Source organism: Trichechus manatus, unplaced genomic scaffold, assembly GCF_000243295.1.
Source record: "Trichechus manatus latirostris isolate Lorelei unplaced genomic scaffold, TriManLat1.0 scaffold00024, whole genome shotgun sequence".
In the NCBI taxonomy this organism is placed as follows: domain Eukaryota; kingdom Metazoa; phylum Chordata; class Mammalia; order Sirenia; family Trichechidae; genus Trichechus; species Trichechus manatus.
The window spans coordinates 282,220-298,340 of record NW_004443960.1 but is presented as its reverse complement, the minus strand read 5'-3'; the positions used below and the strand labels follow the sequence as shown (position 1 = coordinate 298,340).

Below are 16,121 nucleotides of genomic sequence, written 5' to 3'. Positions count from 1 at the left end.
GGACAGCCAGTGTGAGAGGCGTCTACAGAGCCACTCTGCCTTCTGGGGAGCCAGGGTGCGCATGGGGGCCCAGTTCCACCCTGAAACCACGGCCCCAGGATGGCTGGAGGGGCCATACCCACAGCAGCCTTGGCGGTGCCTGCGTGCGTCTGGAGCACCTGCCCCCGGCTGCCCAGGGTCGCGGTGATGTTCACGATCACCCCTCCGTGGTCCTGCAACATGGGGGGGGGGGGCAGTGAGCAGGTGGCCTGAGGAGGGGGCCACAGCCCACCGGACACTCACCTGGAAAAACTTCTCATAGAGCACGCGGGACACGTTGAAGGTGCCGGCAGCATCGATGTCCAGCACGGTCTTGAAGGCGTTGAAGGACAGGGCGCTGGCAGGGCACAGGAAGTTTCCTGCAGCACCTGGAGGGTGGGAGTGGACAATGAGCAATGCTGAGGAGGGAAAAGCAGGGAACACCCGTTGGCAGTGGCCCTGGGGGAGGCACAAGGTCAGTGAGGGGGTTGTACCCCAAGGGTGTTCGGACAAACTTCTGAATAACAGAAGCAAGACAGGATTCTTTCAAAGGCTAATTTCAGCCAAAAGTGAGCCTCAACATAAACTATGGGTTAACAATCACGCATCATCAAAGTCCTGTCATACCCTATAACAGGGGTGTACCTGAAAATATCATGCTGAATGAAGTCAGTCAAACACAAAGACAAGTATTTCATGATTCCAAAACCCTAAAACCAAACCCGCTGCAGTCGAGTTGATTCTGACTCATAGCAACCCTACAGCACAGAGCAGAACTGCCCTGTAGAATCTGGATTCCAAGGTTGTAATCTTTACGGAAGCACACTGCCACATCTTTTTCCTGGGGAGTGGCTGGTGGGTTCGAACTTTTTAGTTAGCAGTGGAGCACTTAACCACCGCACCACCAGGGCTCCTACTAAAACAATAAAGCTTATTAATTATTATTGGAGCCCTGCTGGCTCAGTGGTTAAGAGCTACAACTGCTAACCAAAAGGTTGGCAGATCGAATCCACCAGCCGCTGCTTGGAAATTCTGTGGGGCAGTTCTACTCTGTCCTATAGAGTCACCATGGATTGCAATTGACTCAATGGCAACAGATTTATTTTTTTAAATTAATTATTATTATTGTTTTTTTTAAAGGGAACTTCGGGACCCAAGGTGCCTCTGACTCTGTGAACAGCCACTCCAGCGACATTCACCATTGGGAGGTCTGGGATTGTCTAGCGGTCAGAAGCCCCGTGCGCGTGAACTCACTGTTAACAAGAATGTCGATCTTCCCAAACTCCCTCAGCGCCTCATCCACTGCGGATGCGATGGTCGGGGGATCTCGGACGTCCAGACAGAGAGCGAGGCACTGCCGGCCTGTGGCCGCCACCAGCTTCTCGGCAGCCTAGAGACCAGACAGGAAGGGAGAAGTGGGCGGTGGGCAGTGCCTGGGCCTGGGGAGCATCGCTGTGGGCCTTACTTCAGGCAAGGAGCCTCTGTTCTGTGGGAAGCCAGCTCTGCTGCTTCACCGCACTCTGCGGAGGTGTGGTTTGCAGGCGGCCGCCCCAGGCCCACGATCCCCACTGACATTTCTGCGTTATTCTACACGGTCTCCTCACCTGCCCCGTCCCCAAGTCCCCTCCAGGCCATTTTCACCAGCCACAGCAGATGCAGCTGACTCCCCATCTCTGCCCAGAGACAAGGACCCACTTTCTTTGGCCGGGCCCCAGGCGGCTACCCCTCAGTGGATGGGACATGCAGGCCACCACCTAACCTCCCTGGGCCCAGAGATCTCTAGCAGCCACTCCACCACCAACACAGGGCTCCCAGGGACCAAGGGTGCTGGGAAGCCACATCCACTGAAGCCACCCCTAGGTCTCAAGACCTCTGGCCCAGGCTCCGCACCCACTCCCCAGTAGGGTCCCGAGAGGCACCCTTACCGTCGACACTCTTGGCAGACTCCTGCTGGCAATGACCGTGTGGCAGCCATGCCTATGAAACCAGAGGGCAGGTGTGAGGGCAGCCAGGCATGCAGGACACACCCAGGACGGCCTGCCTGTTGCTCAAAGTGGATCCCCCATCCCCAAAAGGTTTCTCAGGCTGCTCCACTAGCCCAGGGCAGGGGGCACAGAACTGAGCAACTGTGGTGGGCACTGTTGCCCGGGGATTCCCAGACCACCCAGGTATGCAAGCCTACCCCTAACATCCCTGGCACTGAAGCAGCATGGGCCTGCTGGTAACCCCTGCTCAGCCCCACATGCCCTGGCCCCCCACCTCTGAAGGACTCAGCCTCACAGTAACAATCACAGCACTGCTAAGCAGGTTCCCTGAAAGCTACAAGATCCGGCCTAACCCTTGAACAGCCCCAGGACACTGGCCATGCTGCTCGGGAAAGCCACGCAGTTTGTGAACCAAGTCTCCAAGGCCTCTTCCCATGGGACTCATCTCTCTGGTATGAAAAGTAGGGGTCTGGGGGACACTGTGGAGGGATCCCCAGGCTATCAACAGGCTTGCTCTCCCCCACCCCAGCCAAGCCCTGGGTGTCTCCCTGGTTCCTGGGTGGGGGGTGGCAAGGTGCCACCTGGGGCCTGAGGGTACAGAACTTGTGTCCGAGGACACTCTGCTCTCCACGTGCCAGGGTCTACCAACCCCAGCTCCACCAGGCCCTGGGAGGCCCGCAGCAGAGGCACCTGGACTTGCTGGACCCAGGGCTGCCCACACCTAATTGTGCAAGGATCTGTTCCTGGTTTGATGCCTGCCAAGGCCTCTCCAAGGGCCATCAAGGGGCACACACACGATCAGGGGACCCTGCATAAGAGGTGGGGGGCTCACAGGCAGCAGCGTCTGCATCCTCTGGGGCAGCCCCAAAATGACCACCCCTCCCCTCTTTGTGAAAATGGGGGTGCCAAGACTACAACCATATAACCACACAGCCTGGACTAACGTGTAGAAGACCCCAGAGTCCTGCCCCCCTGGGGGGCCTGTTTAGCACTTGACCCCCTCCAGACCTTCTCAGGGGCACTGTGACCCTCTCTCCAGGTGGGGGTATCAATGTGGCGCTCCCCTCACATACCAACATACTGCCCAGGGAGCCCAGGACGGATCAGGGGCCACAGAAGGGGTCGGGGTGGGGGTGGGGTCCCGCAGGGCCCTGCTCACCGCATGAAGACCTCAGCAATCCGGAAGCCGATCCCGGAGCCCCCGCCAGTGATAAAGGCCACTTTGTCCCTGAGAGAAACGAAAAAGGGGCTCTATACAGAGTTCTCGTTACCTGGGGGGAGGAGAGCAGGCGGTGACCCAAGTTTGAACTGCTGACAAAGAAGGTACGATATTTTTATAATAAAACGCTGCTTTCTAAACCCTGGCTCTCCCAGGCGTTCTGGTTCTGTGGATCCTTTCCGCCACCTACCCCTCACCCCCAGGGGTCCCCAAGCCTGCAGCTCAAAGCCGGCTCCAGCGCTAGGGGCTCGGACCGCCCAGGACAAACAGAGGCTCTCAATACTGCAAAAGTCACCAGGCCGCCGAGACTGTCTGCTCAGCCGGCGCGAGGCCCCCACTCCGAGTAAACCGCACCCCCGCACCACCTCTCCGGTGACTGCACCCGGGGCGCCCCGGCCCCTGCCCCGACGCGGCGCCCACCGGAGCAGGTCCGGGCAGAAGAGGTGGTGGTACTCGGGAAGACAATCATCCTCGTCGACGTCGGGCGGCGGCTGGGCCATGCCCTCGATGCAGGCTGGCGCGGCGGAGACAGCGAGGACCCAGTTCGGGGTCAGTGCCCCAGCTTTGGCCTCACTGACAGCCCGCGCTCGCCGGGACCCGCGCTCGAATCCGCTCTCCCCTCACGCTCCGCTCTTCCTAGCACCCTACTTGCTCCGCCGTCCGGGCCGCACGCACCCGCCACGCCACGCCCACCACTGCTCGTACACTCCGCCCCTCTCCGCACGCCCCGCCTACCGCGGGCGCGCTGCCTTCTGGGACTGCAGACGGCTGCGGGCGCAGGCGCAGTGCGTCGCGGCAGGCCGCTTCCTGGGCTTCTTTGCAGGAGAGGTCGGGTGGGCCTGGAGGTGCATCTGCTCCGCGTCCTTTTCAGGAGGATTTGCCGGCCACGCAGAGCCGACAGTCAGCTTCCGGTTTAAGGGCGGCTGCCGCGGGCCGATCTGTGCCTTAAAACGCCTGGTCTGGGGCGCGCGGCAGTGAAAACCCGGAGTTGAAGGGGACAGAAAAGCCGCCCCCCACCCCCGTCTTTGTTGCATAAACATGGCAGGGCGGGTGGGAAGCACGCACCTAGAGCCCGAGTAAACAGAAAAACGAGCGGCCTTTCCCGCGCGCGTTGCCAGACCCAGAAGGCGCCTGTCCAGTGCTAGTTCCCACAGTGACCCTCTTTGTGGTCATACCGGTCACGGCCCTTCATCTGTCCCCTCCTATGGGGGATTGGGCAGTGGCCGATGGTGGGAATCCAGGACCTGGACACCCATCACCAGGAGAGCAAAAGCTCGATTAAATGACCTCATCAGGTGTAACATGCCCACTACCTGTGACCCAGGGGTGAGGTGTCGGGTGTCAATTAAAAGGGACACTCAGCTGTTCAGCCAGCTTCAGGAAGGGGACCAATCACAGGCTCCTGCCCTGGAGGTGGGCTCCAGTTCCAAGTGGCCACAGCCCCACTTGCCCCTCTCCCTCTATAGCCTTCAGTCCCACACGGCCAAAGGAGTGTGGGCCAGGACAGCTCCGCGTCCCCTCCCCCCATTGCAGGCTGAAGGTCTCTGGACCCCTGCCTCGCTCAAGCACTCAACAAAGCTATGACCCCCTACCGGGAGTGGGAGACAGTAAGCTTTTTGCCCTCAAGGTGTTCACAGCTGCCGAGATCGCCGCAGTCCGAGCAAACCAACCACACGCACACAGGGACGCAGTGAATTTCAACGTCTCCCTTGGGGGAGGGCAGGTCACACGACCCTCTTTTGGCAACACCCCAAAGGTTGCCTGACACTTTGGTACAGAAAGGATTTGATCCGATCTGATGCCGGATTAGGACACAAAAAGGCACATACAGTTGATGGCTCAAACACCTCAGCCCGTGTGGGGGAGAAGGTCGCCAACGAGGTGGTTTGCAAAGGTGGGCAGAGTGTGGGTGTGAGCTGAGTCTCGTTGACAGAGGTAGTTGGTTCTGGCCATACGGGCGTGGGCAAGAGCAGCTGGAGCCCTCACGCTGGGGAAACACTGCTGTGGGGGCCCCGGTCCGGCCAGTCCACCAGCTCACTGCTCCGGAACCACAGCCCGATCTCCCGCTGAGCCCCTTCCACAGAGTCGCTGGCATGGATGACGTTCCTGGGTCGGGGACAGACAGCAAAGGTAAGGCTTTGGGGTGCTCCCCAGAGTTCCTGTGGCAGTCCAGGGGAGCAAGCTGAGTGACTGTGCAGCGGGGAAGGGACTAACAGAAGCCAGCACCTATCTCAGGAGCCAAGAGTTGGAAAACTGGGTTTCAGCCTCTTACCACAACCTCATGGGCCCAGCCAAACACCCGGCTTCTCAGAGACTCGTTTCCCCACCCACTGACCCGTGCCAGTTCCTCAGAGTGGCTGGGAGGACAAAATCAGGCAGCAGCGGTGGCAGGGCACGGGTACGACACAGACACCCCTCCTTGCCTCCCGTGCGTGTGAAGACCTTCGGAAGAACTGCATGGCAGACATTAGGAAGGATTTCCCGCCTCTGCAAAGTAGAGGGTCAGCAAAACTGAGGAAAACCCTCAGTGAGATGGACTAGCAGAGACGACAAAGGTGGCACAGGACTGGGCCGTTTTGTTCTGTTACACATAAGGTGGTTGTGAGTCAGGGCCAACTCAATGGCAACAAGAACCACAAAGGAGTCCCTGGGTGGTGTGAATGTTCAAGTGCTTGCTCGCCAACCCAATGGCAACAAGAACCACAAAGGAGTCCCTGGGTGGTGTGAATGTTCAAGTGCTTGCTCAGCAGCTAATGGAAAGGTTGGAGGTTTGAGCCCACCCAGAGGCACCTCAGAAGAAAGGCCTGGCAATCTACTTCTGAAATATCAGCCATTGAAAACCCTGCAGAGCACTGGCTTTACCCAAGGCCCAGCAAGATGCCAGGCCCCTTTTGCTCTCCCACCCACCCAGGTCCCTCAACCTGCACCTCGGGGGCAGGCTGTCACCCCCCTCACCCCTCCGCTGCCATGTCCAAGCGGTGAGTGTTAGGCCAGTACCTGCTGATGTGGACGCCGAAGTCTCCCCGGATGGTCCCCGGGGCGGCTTCAGCTGCGTCTGTGTCTCCGATCATGGCCCTTGAGGCGTGGACCACGTTGTGGCCTTCCCAGACCTTCAACACCAAGATCAAGGGGTTAGGGAGAAGCAGGTGTACCATGGGCTGGGCCCAGGCTTGGGGGACAATGCAGGGCACGTCCAGTCACCCTGCGAGGGCCCCGCTCACCATGGCCACCACGGGGCCAGAACTCATGTAGCTGACGAGGGCCGGGTAGAAGGGCTTCCTCCGAAGGTCATGGTAATGTTCAGCAAGGATGCTTTCCGGTGCCTGGGTGACATGGGGAGGGGGTGGGTGAGTGAGGGGCTGGGAGGTACCTCTGGAGGCCTGCCAGTCCCCCTAGGTCTCCAGGAGGCTCTGGTACCTGCAGCATCTTCATCCCCACCAGCTTGAAGCCACGCCTCTCAAAGCGCCGGATCACGTCCCCCACCAGCCTCCGCCGCACCCCATCCGGCTTCACCGCCACCAGGGTCCGCTCCTGGGTCCACGAGGGCCCTCCTTTAGAAAGGGGGGTCAAGGCTGTGTGGCTTCGGCTCACCTCCCAGCTCCCCAACCCAGGCCTCGTTGTTTCTGCCTCTACCCCAACACAGCTCAGAGGCAGCAGTGCCCACAGTGGGGGGACACCCAGGGCAGCGGGTCCCAGGGCTTCCAGCCCACTGGGGGGCCCAGCATCCCCGGGGAAGGAATCTTGGAAAGCCTGGAGACCGAAATGGAAAGCAGCAGGAGCTCTGGCCTCACTCTGACTCCTTTCTTTAGGGTGGACGGAGAGACCCGCACACCAAGAGGGACCCAGTGTCCTGAGTGAAGGAAAGAGCTGCTGTGGCTTCCAGGCCTGGGGCTCTTCCAGACCAGGGATGGCACTGGGGAGGGGCTACACAGCCCTGCCCCTCACAGATGGGCCCAGGTCAGGCAGAAGGGCTGCACCACTCTCCCACAGAGAGGCTTCCATCTGGGCCCAGGCTGACACGGTCTCCCACAAAACCCCTGTGATGGACGGCTACAGAGAAGGCCCCAGGCCGGACCACGCCAGCCCTGGAGCCTGGTGTACCACCCTGGCCTACCTCGGCCTGAGAAAAGAGGGCAGAGGGCCGTCGAGAGTGTTCCTCTGCTGAGGACGACCGGTGGGAGCCCCTGGCCCCCAGGGACCCCGTCACTGCCCACTGTGGTCGCCTGGCCTCAGGCTTCCTTCTGCTCCAGGGACCTGGCACCCGGGAAAGGTGGGCGGCGGGAAGAGGGGAGGGCGCAGGGAGGAGAGGGTGGGGGCGGGTGCAGCGTCCTCGCCAGTCCAAGCCCGCTGCGCCAGGTCTGTGGCGGAGGTCCGGCCTAGCGCCGGCCGGCCCGGTCACACGTGCGCGAACAAAGACAGCGCGCCCCACCGCCCCTCTCCCGCCCGGGGCGCCCACTCACCGGAGCTGTGCCGCAGGGGGCTCGGGCCCGGGGCCCACGAGCCACACAGCAACCCCCGCAGCGCGACGCGCCCCCAAAAGACTCGCATGACCCCGGGCCGCAGGCAGCTCCCCGCGTGTTGGATCCGGCCCAGACCCCGAGGGAGGAGCGGAGGGCGGTGCCGGGTTTGCGTCCTGCCCCTCGGCGCTGGCCCGCCCAGGACCCGGACCCCCTGGATTCCAGACGCCGACCCCAAGACCGCCAGGCACCGCCCTGAACCCAGCCCAACCGATCCCGGACCCCAGAACCCCGAACCAGCCCCGCCCCGCCCTGAACCCCATCCTGGGTACTGGACACTCGCCGCACTCCACCGCAGGGCCCCTGGCGCTCACAGGGCCCGTGCAAATGTTTAACGTTGATTTCCGTTAAAAACAGAATAAATGAAATACTAATAAGGAATCCAGCCTGGGTTATATGCGTCTTTATACCCAAGTAGTCGAAAAATGTCATTTTAAATATATTTTATGGAAGAAGGGCCAGGTATGCTAACGCTAGATCTTGTGATTTAATGAGTTTTTAAAACATCTGTATTGTGGTAAAATACATACAACATAAAGTTTGCCATGCTAGCCACTCTTAAGTGTCTGAGTCAGTGGCATTAATTGCATTCCCCATGTCGTGCAACCATCACCACTGTCTATTTCCAAATTTTGTATCACCTCCAACAGAAACTCTTCCTATTAACCAATAACTCCATTTTCCCTCCCCTCAGCCCCTGGTAATGTCCAATCTGCTTTCTGTCTCCATGCATTTGCCTATTCTAGATATGTCATGTAAGTGGACTCTCACAATATGTGGCCTTTTGTGACTGGCTTCTTTCACGGAAGGTGCCCTGGTGGCGCAGTGGTCAAGAGCTCGGCTGCTAACCAAAAGGTCGGTAGTTCGAATCCACCAGCTGCTCCTTGGAAACCTTATGGGGCAGTTCTACTCTGTCCTATAGGGTCACTATGAGTTGGAATCAACTTGACATAATGAGTTCTTTCACTCAACATGTTTTCAAAGTTTATCCATGTCATAGCATGTATCACAACTTCTTTCCTTCTTGTGACGCAAAAATACTCCCTCGTATCTGTACCCCACATTTTGTTTATCCATTCATCTGTTAATTGACACTTTGTTGTTTCCACCTTTTGCCGTCTGTGAATAACGCTGCAATGAATGTTGATGGATGTGATCACTAAGGTTGCGTGTTCACCTGGCTGGGCCATGATTCTCAGCGGTTTGGTAGTTATGGGGTAGTTTGGCAGTCGTATAATGATGTCATCACCTCCATGATGACATCTGCTATAATGTGATCACCTCTGTGATGAGATCCGTTGTGAGTAGCCAATCAGTTGAAAGGGAGTTTCCTTGGGTGTGTGACCTGCATCCAATATAGGTGGACTTTCTGGCAAGGCTCGAGGGCTTTTGCTCACTCTGGATCTTGCAGCTGGCTCCTATTCGCCTGATCTCCAGTTCTTGGGACCTAAGCTAGCAGCTTACCTGCAGTCTTACCTGCCGATTCTGGGATTTGTGGGTCATCGCAGCCTGTGAGCCAGAACCCTCTGTCTGATTTGCTGATCCTGGGTTTGCCAGCTGCTGCAGCTACGTGAATCAGGAGAAGCTCCCAGCATGACCCATGGACTTGGGATGTTCCAGCCTCTACAACCACGTGACCCATTTCCTTGATATAAATCTGTCTATACTTTACTGGTTTTGCTTCTCTAGAGAACCCAGCCTAAGGTAATGTACAAGCAAATTTCAACAAATTTCAAATGATTGAAATCATACATGTTCTCTGTCCACTGTGGAATTAAATTAGAACTCAAAACAGAAAGATAACTAGAAAATACCCAATATTTGGAGATTAAATGACATAGTTTATAATTCCTGGGTCAGAGAAGAAACCATAAGGAAATTAGAAATATTTTTAGTTTAATGATAATGAAAATACAACATCAAAACTTGTTGGGGGGGGAAGCTTGTGGGATACATTTAAGATTCTTCCATGATGTTGCATAGATTGATAGCTCTTTTCTTTTTTTTTTTTTTTTGCTGAGTAGTGTTCTCTTATGTGGATATTCCATTGTTTATCTATTCACCTGTTGCAGGATGTCTTGTTTGCTTCTAGCTTTTGGTGACTGTAAATAAAGCTGATATAAACACTTGGATAAAATTTTTTGTATAAACATAGGTTTTCAGATCAGTTGGATAAATATCTAGGAGCATAACTGCTGGATTGTATCGTAAGACTATATTTAGCTTTCTAAGAAACTGCTGAATGCACGTTACCATGTGAAAGAAGCCAGTTCAAAAAGGCTACATACTGTGGGATTCTATTTATACCACGTTCTGGAAAAGGCAAACCTCTAGAGACAATAAACAGATCAGTGGTTGCCAGGAGCTTGGAGAGGGAGGGTTAAACAGGTGAAGCACAGTGGATTGTTAGAGCATGAAACTATTGTGATACTGTAGTATCAGATGCATAATACAGTGTGTTGTCAAAACTTATTGATCCTTACAGCATAAAGAGTGAACTTCAATGTATGCAAATATAAAAATCTGTTAGGAGATTAGGAGACCTCAGGGTGGAATGCAGACTGTGAGAAAGACTGTAATTGTATTACAAGTACATGCATCCCCTCACTGAAAGGGCTGGGGAGAAGGTACTACCTGTGTAGCTTTGGGCGTGAGGGCAGACTGTAAGACTAAAGACAAAAGGAATTGCACATAAGCACTGTACTCCGGTTGGTAAAGTTGTTTCCCACAGGGGTACAGGTTAACAATTCTGAAGCCACCGTGCATGTACACTAGGATTGAATAAATAAATAAATGGATGGTGGATGGTGGGAGGCAGGTTTTTCACTGTTGGAGCTGGAGGTTACAGACAAGCCAACGGAGAAGCCTCCTGCCCTGGTAACTGTCCCTGCCCCTGTCACCCACTGCTCCTACCCAATGGAGGGGGACCAGGACATTTTTTCTGCCATTAAGACTGTGACCTGGGCCCTGCCCTGATCACTATGCTCCAATGCAACTGGACCTCTTCCCACACCCACTGCAGGCCAGGAGCCCTGGGGTCACTGCCTTGAGCCTTCATCTTTAGAATCCTGTGCTCAGGACAGCAAGAGCTCACTTGTCCAGACAGAATGGGGATAAGTAAAAACCATATAGCAAACTTTCTAAAATGCTGACGTTTATTCAAGCATAGTTCTAAGAGTACAGATCTCCTACTTTTTGGGTGGAAAATGACCTTTTCTTTATGAAATAATGGAAACCTTGGTGGTGCCGTGGTTAAGAGCTCAGCTGCTAACCAAAAGGTTGGCAGTTCAAATCCACTAGCTGCTCCTTGGAAACCCTATGGGGCAGTTCTACTCTGTCCTATAGAGTTGCTACAAGTTGTAATCGACTCCATGCAATGGGTTTGGTTTTTTTAGTTTTATGAAATAATAATAACAGATGATAGTTGGGCTTTAGTTTGTTATTTTTTCCAAAAATTCAAAAAGATTCACAAACCCAATGTCGGTCTCAAAATCTTGGGGGAGACTATTCCTGTCCATGAAACCCAGAGGTCTGGGCACCCCTAGTCTAGTTTATCCTGACAAGTTGGGGCCCACCCGGGGCCAAAGAGGGACTGTGACACCCTCTCCCATCAGAGGGTGAGGCCCAGCTCTGCTCTTGGAAACCTGCAGTGGGGTCGGGGCGGGGCGGCAGGACACCCATGTCTATACAGCAGACAGAGGGAAGGGTTCATTCCAACCTGGGGGCTGGGAGAGGGTCCACGGGAAGAAGGTTCCTCACAAGGCCTGGCACACAGGAAGCACTGGGGAAGATGGGTGGTAGAGGAGGCTTTGACCTGGACCAGCGGGGACGGGACAGGGAGAGACAGCCTAGAATGTCTGAAGGCCTCAAACAATCCTACACTCTGCAGGGATGAGTATCTGCCTCTGGCTGGATGGAATATTTGTTTAGGGAGCAGTGGAAGATGAGGCCAGAGAGCCAGCCTGGCTGGTGGTAGAGTCGCACTCCTCGGGGGCACCCCAGGAGAAGCGTTTGGGGAAGGAAGGCTTGAGCAAGCAGGGAGGCAACTAGGCCAAGAAGGGCAGCAGGGAGAACTGGCAGCACTGCTTCCTGTCAACAGCTGTGGGTCCAGGAGTCTCGGAGTGTCCCTGGAACCCAAGTCTTGCGGTTCTCCCACTGGACATTTGGATAAATTAGATTTTTCTTTCTTTTGTTATACTTTTGAGCTTTTTATCCAAAGCATACTTAGTAATAATGCTCCGTGCAGCCAGCCCTCAAGCACATGGACTGTCTGGGAACAGCCCCCCTCCAGCAGCCAGGGTGATAGCAGTCCATGCTTCCAGGCTCACACCCAGAGACGGGGTGCAGTGAGTGGAGCTGAGGGGGCTCTGGTTCATCTGGAAATGGGATACATCCATGTGGCCCAGTGTTATGGATTGAATTGCTGGAGGTTCGCGTCCACACAGAGGCACCTCAGAAGAAAGGCCTGGTGATCTACTTCTGAAAAATCAGCCATTGAAAATCCCATGGAAGCACTTCACCAAAGAAGACATTCAGGCAGCTAACAGACACATGAGGAAATGCTCATGATCGTTAGTCATTAGAGAAATGCAAACCAAAACTACAATGAGATATTATCTCACCCCAACAAGGCTAGCATTAATCCAAAAAACACAAAATAATAAACGTTGGAGAGGCTGTGGAGAGACTGGAACACTTATACACTGCTGGTGGGAATGTAAAATGGTACAATCACTTTGGAAGTCGATTTGGCACTTCCTTAAAAAGCTAGAAATAGAAGTACCACATGATCCAGCAATCCTGCTCCTTGGAATATATCCTAGAGAAATAAGAGCCGTCACACAAATAGATATACGCACATCCATGTTCATTGCAGCACTGTTCACAATAGCAAAAAGATGGAAACAACCTAGGTGCCCATCAACGGATGAATGGATACACAAATTATTATAGATCCACACAACGGAATACTACACAACGATAAAGAACAACAATGAATCCATGAAACATCTTATAACATGGAGGAAACTGGAAGGCATTTAGTCAGTCGCAAAAGGAGAAATATTGTATAAGACCACTATTATAAGAACTCAAGAAAAGGTTTAAACACAGAAGAAAACATTCTTTGATGGTTACGAGGGTGGGGAGGGAGGGAGAGGGGTATTTACTAACTAGAAAGTAGACAAGAATTATTTTAGGTGAAGGGAAGGACAGCACACGCTACAGGGGAAATCAGCACAACTGGACTAAACCAAAAGCTAAGAAGTTTCCTGAAGACAACCAAACACTTCGAGGGACAGAGCAGCAGGGGCAGGGGTCTGGGGACCATGGTTTCAGGGGACATCTAGGTCAATTGGCATAACAAAGTTTATTAAGAAAATGTTCTGCATCCCATTTTGGTGAGTGGCATCTGGGGTCTTAAAAGCTAGCGAGTGGCCATCTAAGATGCATCAATTCGTCCCAACCCACCTGGAGTAAAGAAGAATGAAAAATACCAGAGACACAAGGAAAATATTAGCCCAAGAAACAGAAAGGGCCACATAAACCAGAGACTTCATCAGCCTGAGACCAGAAGAACTAGATGGTGCCTGGTTACCACCAACGACCGCCCTGACAGGGAACACAACAGAGAGTCCTTGATGGAGCAGGAGAAAAGTGGGGTGCAGAACTCAAATTCTAGTAAAAAAGACTAGACATAATGGTTTGACTGAGATTGGAGGGACTCCAGAAGACATGACCCCCAAACTCTCTGTTGGCCCAGAGTTGAAACCATTCCCAAGGCCAACTCTTTAGACAAAGATTAGACTGGACTATGGGACATGAAATGATGCTCATGAGGAATGTGCTTCTTAGCTCGAGGAGATACATGAGACTAAATGGGCAGCTCCTGTCCAGAGGCGAGATGAGAAGGCAGGGAGGGTCAGGAGCTGGTTGAATGGACACAGGAAATCCAGGACGGAAAGGAAGAGTGTGCTGTCACAGTATATGGAGAGCAACTGGGGTCACATAGTAATGTGTGTATAAATTTTCATATGAGAAACTGACTTGAACTGAAAACTTTCACTTAAAGCACACACACACAAAAAAACCCCACAGAGTGCAGTTCTACTCTGACACACCTGGGGGCGCCGTGAGTCAAGGCTGATTCAATGGCATCCGGTTTTCCATTGCTAATGCCAGTGCTCTGTTACTTTTGGAGAAAGTTTACCCGCGCCAGACTGGAGCTCTTTTGTCCAGCTACATGTTCACCAGCCCCAAGATGAGGCACTCGGGGTCTGCTGACCTCCTTCCTAAGAAAGGCCTAAACCTAGGGGGGGAACTTGAGGTACAGGAACCTTGACTCATGACTCCTCGGGGTGCCATGCTCATCAAGGGCCCTTGGAGACAGGAGGGCTCAGCTGGAGGCTCTGGAGCCCACCCAGGGAAGGGCCAGGGTCTTGGATGCTTCACCCTGTCTCCAGATCCCTGGGTGATCTCAGTGGGTGCAGCTCAGGGCCAAAATCCCACCCAGCTCAGCAAAACCCAAAAACTGACCTGTGCCTTTAAATCTAGCAGGGCTGGGGAGGGCCCAGCCCAGATTCCGAGGGTACAAACGCTTCTTACACAGCTTTGCACCCTGGGCTTCCTTCCTCCCTGGCCTCCACCCTCCACCCTGCTCTGCCCTTCGGTGGCCTTGGGCTGGCCCAGTCAGCCTTCCCCTCCCTTCCCGGAGAGGGGAATGAGTTCGTTTACATGGTACAAAGGCCAAAAGATACCACAGGTAGAGTGTAAAAAGCCCCCTCCCCCAGATTCAGCCAGTGACCCTGCTGGGTCTTCCAGAGACATTCTCCGAGATACACGTAAATGAGTGCGTTTTTCCTTTTCCACAAAAATGGCAGCCTACAGCTAACGCTGTATCTGATGGACTATGCCCATCAGGACTTAAAGAGCTTCTTCCTGTTTTTTCCCCATTTGCAGCCGCGTTCTGTCATGGTGTTTGCCTTGTGGGATGGAGACTCGTGACGCAAATGCCCAGTTCTCTAAGGGCCAGCACTTGAGTGTTTCCTGCCTACTGCAATGCAAGGACGGTGCTGTGTCGGATAATCCGTGAATGTGTCTGCAGGGAGAATGCGTGGACTCACACAGCCTGGGTTATTTTTGTATTTGTGTTATTTTGTGTTTTTGGTATTGGTTATTTGGGTAGATGTGTCAGAGGCTTCCATGAGGCTCATCCTAACCACATCCCCACTATAACGTGTCCGTGGGCCCATATAGTGTGATCAAACTCTTTGATCAACGATTTGTAAGGTTAAAAAAAAAAAGACACCTCGAGTCGTAGTAATTTGCATTTCTCTAAGATGGGAGGCTGAACCTCTTCCGGTCTAACATTTGCATATCCTTTTCCGGAACCCTCTGGCCATATTCTTCCATCGCTTTCTTTTGGAGAGTTGGTATTTTCCTACTGATTTGTAGGAGCACTTTATTATTAAGATCTTCATTTTTTTTATCTTAGTAAAATTAGCCCTTTGTGGTAAGAGTCACAAGAGTGTCGCCCTCCACCCTAGCTTAGGGCTTGGTTTTTTACTTTGCTTACGCTAGTGTTGCTCTTTGGAAAGTCTGGATTTCCACATGGTGGGATTTCTGTCTCGCCTCTGATGTCTTCAGGATTTCGTGTCATACTTAGAAAGGCCTTCCCTTCCCCAAGACTGAAAAAGTTTTCCAAGTTTTATTCTGTGACTTTTGTCCTTTCTTTTTGCTTAAATCTTTAAGCCATTTGCAATCCACCCTGGTTAGTCCCACTCACTGATATGGATCAAGTTCCCACGGGTGCACGGATGTTTTTCATCCTCACTTTTCGAACACACTCATAGCCGCTTTGTGGTTGAAGGACTAGGGGAGGCCCATCCTGGGGAGCCCAGCTCTGGGAGTCGGCAAGCCCTGCCCACGAGTGCAGGACAGGACTCCGCGGAATGGTGGGGGCGACTCAGCGGGGTCCCGGCTAGAGGCTGCGGCTTCTCCACGAGCGCCCAAGAGCTCTCCACATCTTACTCCGTCGTCCTCATGCCGGGGCGCGAGGCCCAGTGAACCCACAGGCCCTTCTGCCCCGTGGAATCGCAGCGCGCCCAGGAAGCCATCTGGGGTGCTCTTCTCTCGCATTTCCAGTGCGTTCCAATTCACGCCCTGCGCCCGGGTCTGTCCCACCTCCCCCTCCTTTCCACCTCCTCCGCGCGCACCGCGTGACCCTCCTTCCACTCCTGCCCTGCTCCCCCCAACCGCGCACCGGGTCGCGGGTCCTCGTCTCCTCCTCCCGCGTCCCCCTCTGACCCACTACCCCGGGTGCTCCCCTCCCACCCCACGCACCCCCACTTCTGCGCGCGCTCCCCGCCCGCCTCCACGTCCCTG

The 16,121-nt window shown here is 54.2% G+C and overlaps 2 protein-coding genes across 4 annotated transcripts in view; both read right to left on the bottom strand.

Moving 5' to 3' along the window:
• DECR2 (2,4-dienoyl-CoA reductase 2) overlaps nucleotides 1-3,722 on the bottom strand; it is a 4,852-nt gene extending 1,130 nt beyond the window's left edge. The window contains exons 1-6 of the mRNA XM_004373361.1: nucleotides 3,643-3,722; nucleotides 3,163-3,231; nucleotides 1,944-1,995; nucleotides 1,273-1,408; nucleotides 283-407; nucleotides 119-212 (exon numbers count right to left, since the gene is read on the bottom strand). Coding sequence (XP_004373418.1) covers nucleotides 119-212; nucleotides 283-407; nucleotides 1,273-1,408; nucleotides 1,944-1,995; nucleotides 3,163-3,231; nucleotides 3,643-3,722 — 556 coding nt within the window. The remainder of the gene's footprint in view (nucleotides 1-118; nucleotides 213-282; nucleotides 408-1,272; nucleotides 1,409-1,943; nucleotides 1,996-3,162; nucleotides 3,232-3,642) is intronic.
• A 1,303-nt stretch (nucleotides 3,723-5,025) lies between these two features.
• NME4 (NME/NM23 nucleoside diphosphate kinase 4) lies at nucleotides 5,026-12,271 on the bottom strand. Of its 3 annotated transcripts, none has more exons than XM_012554652.2 (5): nucleotides 12,260-12,271; nucleotides 6,640-6,753; nucleotides 6,444-6,545; nucleotides 6,220-6,332; nucleotides 5,026-5,328 (listed from the first exon to the last, which is right to left on the bottom strand). In XM_012554652.2, the coding sequence occupies exons 1-5, from the start codon at nucleotides 12,269-12,271 to the stop codon at nucleotides 5,205-5,207; spliced, it is 465 nt and encodes a 154-aa protein (XP_012410106.1). In that variant the 3' UTR covers nucleotides 5,026-5,204. The 3 variants fall into 3 exon arrangements, with proteins under 3 accessions (XP_012410106.1, XP_023584103.1, XP_023584104.1); XM_023728335.1 differs by lacking the exon at nucleotides 12,260-12,271 and adding an exon at nucleotides 7,683-7,770 and having other exon boundaries at nucleotides 6,640-6,773; XM_023728336.1 differs by lacking the exons at nucleotides 6,444-6,545; nucleotides 12,260-12,271 and adding an exon at nucleotides 7,683-7,770 and having other exon boundaries at nucleotides 6,640-6,773.
• Nucleotides 12,272-16,121: the final 3,850 nt, after the last annotated feature.